Consider the following 7,604-nt stretch of genomic DNA (forward strand, 5'->3'; position numbering starts at 1 on the left):
GTTACATATGAAATAGGATAGTCTTATAAATTCTGAATTTTTGAGTTCTTTTTTTCAGCATTTTAAAGTGTGATAGATGATGCACACACGTAGTTCTATTCGACATAGATATACTAGGCATATAGAAATTGTATCAAGTAGAAAATTTTCAGAATATATGATTGGATTACTTAGAGATGCAAATATTTCAAATATACAAATTGTGTTACTCAATTCATAGGCATGACATGCTAAGTAACTTGTCCATCTTAGTACGAAAAGGAGGAGATGGTCATGGACAATACTTCTTTTACTTATACAGTAATTAGGTGCATTACATAAACTATGGCATATGTGATATCACAACAATGTTCTATTCGGTTTGTCTAACGGGTCACCCGTTAAAATATATTTTAGGTGTTATATTTTTTAAAATATATTAAATTTAATATTTAACAATTCAATGACTAAATGAATTCAAATTTCAGATTTCAGTTTTATCAAACGCACTCTAAGTGTATTAACGAGTGCCCTATGACACCCATTAGAAAAACCCTTTATCTATTTACCTTTGTGTAATTAGATGTTGAGCCCTAAAATTAGGCTAAATTTCTTCAATCTCTAGGAGCGTTTTGGTTTGTGTTTTGGAGTCCTAAAGGATGAGTTTCAGTTGAGATCAGGATCTAAACCAGCGTGTGCAAGGGCATTTGTTCCTCGTTTCTCGGTTGTTCCAATTTAAAAAATTTTCACACACAAAAAAAAAAAAAAGCAAAAACAATAAGGTACCAGTTTTAGTTTCAGTTTTACTTTGGGTCCTCACCTGATCCATTCTACGACTTTAGACAAGGACTAATCCATAATATATGTATTAAGGTTAATTATTGGATACGCCCGGATCTTTGTGGAATATTCATGAAAAAAAAAAATCTGGCTAATAAATTTATTATACTATGGGAAAAGAATTGATAATGGAACCGTGGCGAAAAAATCTTTGTAACTTTCTTATTCAAAACTCTTGGATTTTTTAACATATGTAGGAGGCATTATTGGAGTTTGATGAGATGAGCTACTTTGGCTTCTTCAAGAACCCTTGTTTCTAAATTAATTCGGTTTCACCCATACATAAAATTTGGCATTTAACTTAGGATTTGTCTAACTGGTACCCTTAATGCACTCGTTAAGATATATTTCAAATGTTATATTTTTAAACTATAAAATTAATTTTAAAAAAGTAAATAAATACATGAGAGGGTAGGCAAGATTAAATAGAAAAGGTATATAAATATAAGAGAAGATAATAATTGTTAATATGTATATGTATGTATATATATATATATATATATAATAGGTTAGGTGAATACTATGTGTTAATAAGTACCCTAAGGGCATCCTTTAGAAAAACCCTTTAACTTAAATTTATCTACAATAATTAGAGGTCCAATATCAAATTTTTAAAATCCCACACGAAGTTTTACAATACCTCAAATGCGAGTTTTAAAACATAACGGACCGAAATGACAACGAATACAAAGTATGAGGCTACAATATTTAATTCCCAAATTTTCCAACACGTACATTTCATGTGTTGTAATGATGCAGGCTTGTTTGGACCAAAATTTATGTCAATGGACCAATCAAATAAGACGTGGTTTCGATAACCACAACATGGCCAACTCATTACACGTAGTGCTGTTCTTTGCTGTTTCTGCTTTAATTTCAATCATCAAAATCTGCTATCATTCCTGATCTCATTTTCCTACTGAAGGTGTTTCATTCCAAATGTGGTTTGAGATATTCTTATGCACGTGCATGCACAAACATGTTGGACCCTTTCAGTTTTTGTTTTGTTAATTTTCCTTTTTTATTTATGGTATCTACTAATTGACTCTTAGTAGGAAGTTCGACAGGCAACAGCTTACTGTACTAGATATTTTTGGGTACAATTACAAATTGACTGGATATGATTTTGGTTGTAAAATAATGCTTTTAGGGACAATTTAAGAGACTTCCTCTAAAGTTTCTGACTATTTCACTGGCCTCCGCGCAAGTTTTGAAAATTATACTAATTTTTCTTGAAGTTTATTATCTTGTAACATTTAGGTCCAACCAATAATTAAAAAGTGATATTAAAAGAGAGAAGATAATATGATTCTACCATTGTCCCTCTTCTACTAAATTATTTAATTAATCTAATACCAGCCCAAATAGTTAAAAAAATTAGAATTTACTATTTATCATTAGGAATTAAATTACATATGGTATCAAAAATAATATATCATTCTATATTATTCACTTAATGTAACATTCAAATTGCTTTTTTCAGTCACAAACCCATTGTCAATGTGATCAACAACAAATAATCAAAATAATCTGTAACCAAAATATTACAACAAGTGAATTTTAATACCTTAAAAATCTGAACAACTAATCTTAATATGTTGACAAGAAATGGTATACTTTTTATTAGCTGGCCAATTATAACTTGCTGGCCAATTATAATTGGCTAGCAACTAACCTTAAAAAAAAAAAAGGAAGTTATAATTGGCCAGCTACTCTAGGGTTCCTCTCGAAGTATTTTCAAAATATTTGAAGTCTAAATGCCTCGAATTTGAACATGTTCAAGGCTAAAACTTATGCTTTTGTTTTAATAAATAGACTACTCAATTTCACAATTTTTTTTTTTGGAGTGAAGATTATGTTGCATCCATGATTGCATCAATTTGATCGCTGACAAAATGGAAAGGAACTAATTATGTCAAGGAAAAATGCAAAAATGAAAACATGTGCATGTCATAGAGCCAAAATTTGAATAGCATTTACTTTCCAACTATGACTGTTTAAATATGATTGATCCCTTGTGTGCTCCCCACATAGATGCAACATATGATATTTGTGCAAGAGTTTTCTTCCCTATGCCTAATTAAGAATAACACAGACTTGTTTATAAACTTGCACCTAGAACCTTTAATCTACTTGGACATTGGCTAATTAATTGGAGATATATACTATATCGGCAAATGCTTACGAAATGTATTTATGTGTCAATCATGTTTGGTCATCCTATGCTCGTAAAAGAGGGCAAGTGCTACCAGCATTAAAGATTGATTAAGAAGAACGATCAATCCTTCTTGAACTTGATTATCCTCAATGTTTTTGTATCAACCTTGGTCAAAATCTTGATTCAATTCTGCATGGAATTCTGCAATTACATGTAACAGTTTGATTATTGAGAACTTTACATTTATATACCTATAGATAAACATATGGTTAAAAGAAAACCAAGAAAAAAAATCATATGAATTACTTTATGGTTTTAAGGAAACAATGCTAATGTCGGCCAATTGTCTAGTTGTCTACAAATAGGTCAAAATCGTGAAGCGACACAAAAATCTCTCCAAACCGCATATTGAATGTCGGAACTACGCAGTCTGTGTTGGCTTTCATATTTCGATCCCTCCCTATAAATCTCTCAAATTCACACAACTTCCTCTTCCACTACCTTTCCTTTCTCTAAAAATTTCTCCTCTCTCTACTAACCCCAGAAAAAAAAGCCAGCCCTCTCCTCTCACCCTTCTCCCATAGTATTCCTTCCAAAAAAAATCCCATCATACATTTCTACACCAAAAATTTAAAAATAAATTTAAGAAGGATGGGAGCATGTACAAGCAAGCCTAAAGTGTTGAAGGGTGATGTGCCTGAGGAGAAGGTCAAGGCTCCCGAGCCAGCACCCAAGAAGGTGGTGGTAGAGGAGGAGGAGAAGAAGGACGACGCCGTGGAGAAGGCGGCCGCGGTGGTGGTGGAAGAAGAGGTAAAGAAAGATGAAGATGTAGCCGCTGCTGCTGGTGATGAGAAAGTTACCAGGAGCCGTTCTCTTGGTAACTTGTTTAAGGAGGTATGTTTTCATGAAAATTATAACGTTAATGCAGCTATATAATGCCTGTGTATAATTTTACCATGCAAACATGGTTTTTTTATTTTTTTTATTTAATTGTGTAGCCATTAATGTAGAGTCAGAAAAAAAGAACTTGACAATTACGTCAAAAGGTGAAAAAAAAAATCATGTTTGTATCTTTTTAATTTAAATTCTTCTGATTATATTTTGTACAATGGAAATTTTAATGTCACATATGAATGAATTTAGCACCTCTAAAGACTCTAATGTTATTTTGAAAAATTATACATGTATACTGAATTTCGAAAGAAATCCACGTTTCGAAATTATGTTTTTCATGTCTCTTTGTCTTTTAAGTCTTGTTCGAATAAGAGATATCGAATTTTCCTTTCTTTTTCTTTGATTTTTGAAAAACCATGGAAAAGTCGACAATTGATTGTAGGGGAAATGGAAGATGTGGGTTATTTTAAATTTCTATTTCTCAGCAATTTAATGTATGGAGACTTTAATCTTTCTTTTCCCTTCGTACAAATTGAGAGGTAAAAATACATTTAACCCGTTGGCTTTATTACCTCTTCTTTGTCTGCTAAATTTAGTAAGTAAATGCCTTTACAATCAAGAATTTTAAATTTTATCTACTTACTCTATTAAAGTTTGGAAGATTTTTTTCCCGCGTTAATACATATCCTTTCCTATTTTGGCGGTGGAAAATTAGATGTCCTTTTTTCCCCCAAAGCCATAGAAAATACACATAAATCTAGTTAGTATACAACCAATTGCATGTTAAGGCTGCAAACAAGTCGAGTCGAGTCGAGATTTGGGCTAATCGAGCCAAGTCTCGACTAAATTTTATCAAGCTTGAACTCAAACTCAAGCTCGACGAGCCGGCAATTTAAAGCTCGAGCTCGAAAAAAATAAAAAAAATAATATTTTTTTCTTAATAAATAATAAAATATTAATGATATATATGTAATTTTACTATTAAAATAAGAAAATAAAAAAAATATATACTTAAAATAATATATATATACTTAAAATAACAAAAATAAAAAATATTATATATATATATATATACTCTAGCTCGCGAGCCTAACGAGCTTAATATTTTGAACTCAAGTTCGTGTTCGATTTCGACTCGAGCCAGCTCGAGCTCCACTCGAGCTTGACACGAGCGGCTCGATTCGTTCATAACCCTGTTGCACATGATTAGACTAGCACAGCCAATTTCTTTCTTTTTTTTTTTTTGCTTTTAGTTTCATTAGACTAATAATTGATATACTTCGGTAATTATTACCTTTGATAGTGCGTTGGTCGACTACCTTTTATCTCAGAGGATACCAATTGGTTTTCATGACCTTTTTCCTATTGTGGTTATGCCACAATTTCTTGGAATTTGAACCTAATCATTTCATTAGGATAGTGTAATTATTTGATTAATAATGGCTAAACGACTATTATTCACAGAAAATGGCTCTTAAGGTCTTTTAAGATTTTTTTGCATTTCAAGTTTAGGGTTCAAATTTTACGCCTTGAAAAATAATAATAGGGAACGGATGGAAAGGATTAGAACAAAAATGACCATCATTCAAGGTGGCCCATCTATTTCTTTAGCCTTTGTTGAATGGTCTGAGATTCTGTCTGGTTCATGCGCCTTTACCCAAAGACTCTCAATTTCTCAAACATCCAACTTGATTTTGCAACTTTATCACTGTAAATTGCTTCTTTTTCGTTGTTTGGCTATGGCCCATCAATTTTTTTAATCTACACATAACTATTAATTCCAAGAATCCTTTTGATCTGTAAAATCTTGATTGATAAGTTCCTGTTTAAGCAATATGTTACTTGCATACATCTTCATACGTATGAAATCATTAGACTATCTCATACTTCCATAATTTTTTCTGAAAATTGGAGTAATTGCCAAGCAATATACTACAAGTTCTTCAAAGTGTCAAAAAAATCTGTTTGGATTGGTCATTTTTTCAAAAACAAGTTTTTTAAATACAATACTATAAAAAAACATCTCATCCATACAATATATCAAATACTTCAAAAAAAGTTTATGGTAAAAATGTTTCAAATACACTGTTACAATAAAATTTTTCAAAAACACCCCCAAAAACAGCTAATCCAAACGGAGAAATTTTCTACCTTTTTTTGTGGGCAAAGTTTGATTAGCCTATTTTTACTATCGGGTCTTTCTAAAATTCAATAAACATGATTAATACCATGAGATCACAATATATAATAGTAGGATTTTTCATTACTCAATATGTGTAATAGTTTTTTTTTTTAAAAATTTTTGATGGTAAGATATTCATTCCCCCTTTACAAGATCACGGAGAATTTTCTGTACTGAAAGGAATGCTACTAGGACCCACTATTGGTCTCTTCTCCTTTGTTGCCCAATGAATATTCACTTGTGAAAAGAATTAATGTTCCTAGGATTATCTGTCTTTTGTTGCTTTATTTCCCTTAATGTTCCCTATGTCTTTGGCCATGTTGGACAGATCCTATTTGTCTTGTTTCTAATTTTGAGTAATTTCAAGATCCCACTTGGTCAATTCTTCAATAGCAAAAGTACAATTCATCCACTTACATTCCATAGTACATATAAAAAAACATTAAAGATTTTTTGGCTAAATTTTTGTACATAAGAATAGTATTAGGACAATTGCGCTTGGAATAATAATTAATAAATGGAATTTGAAAATTTTCTTGTAACTCTGAAATTTTATTTGCAGAACCAAGAGAGGAAAGATTCATCTGAGAATGAAGCTGTAAAAGAATCAGTTGGGTCTGAAGTGGAGCCAGCAGAAGCTGAAACAGTCAAAGAGGTCCAGCCCGAGGAGGTAAAACCAGCTGCAACAGAGCAAGTTGCTGCTTCAGTGGTTGATGCCGCTGAAAAGGAGGTCCAACCTGAGGAGGTAAAACCAACTGCAGAGGCCAAAGATGCTGTAAGATCAGATGAGACGCCTGAAGAGAAATCTGAAAAATCAGAGGAGAAGAAACAAGAAGAATCTCAACCTGCTACCGTGACAGGAAAGGATGAGATGTGAAATGGAGCAGTCTGCTGTTGTGATGAATGTTAGAATATGATTAGGAAAGCCTTGATGAAAAGTACTTCAAGGTAACAGGATAAAACAATGAATGTTTTTCGGAGTTTGTGGTGGAAAATAGTTTTGCTCAATGAACCTCATTTTCATTTTACTTTTCTGATGCAAGTTTTTGTGAATGTTCTTCGCTGTGATTGCAACTTGAAGATACTGTGGGATTAGAGATTTGTTCTCCCTGGTTACCGACTAAGCAGCCATAAACCCCAACTTTCTTTCCAGTAACGCGGCATTTTCGGGGACTAGCCTCCTTCCTTTTCCTCATGCTGACAATGAGGTTTCCCTATTTTTCTTATGTTAAACCCAAGAATACATAAGACCAAGGTGTTAAGAGTAAAATAATAAGTCCAATCTGGTAGGTAGCGAATTGATATCCAAGAATTTTAGCAGACTCAGAGTGTTTTCTCTGACCTCATCGATAAGATTTCTACATAACTTCTAGTTAGGCCAGAGTGAGGAGGGATTAAATCTTAAAAGCTGCTGTTTATCCCTCACTACCTAAGATGTATTTCAAGAAATAATCAGGGGTTTTCCTTTTCTTCCATACATAAGTCAGAGTTGATAAAAGTTTAAGAGGCATCGATAAGGATAACTTTGTGGCCTTCAATGAGATTTTGTAG

At 32.5% G+C, this 7,604-nt stretch overlaps 1 protein-coding gene across 1 annotated transcript; it reads left to right on the forward strand.

The window, feature by feature from the left end:
* The first annotated feature begins 3,385 nt into the window (after positions 1 to 3,385).
* Positions 3,386 to 7,095, forward strand: LOC113700182 (uncharacterized). The gene is made up of 2 exons (XM_027220694.2): positions 3,386 to 3,871; positions 6,616 to 7,095. Exons 1-2 carry the CDS (start codon positions 3,629 to 3,631, stop codon positions 6,928 to 6,930), a joined length of 558 nt encoding a protein of 185 aa, XP_027076495.1. The 5' UTR covers positions 3,386 to 3,628; the 3' UTR covers positions 6,931 to 7,095.
* The last annotated feature ends 509 nt before the right edge of the window (positions 7,096 to 7,604 follow it).

This window comes from Coffea arabica, chromosome 7c (genome assembly GCF_036785885.1).
Source record: "Coffea arabica cultivar ET-39 chromosome 7c, Coffea Arabica ET-39 HiFi, whole genome shotgun sequence".
Classification (NCBI taxonomy): domain Eukaryota; kingdom Viridiplantae; phylum Streptophyta; class Magnoliopsida; order Gentianales; family Rubiaceae; genus Coffea; species Coffea arabica.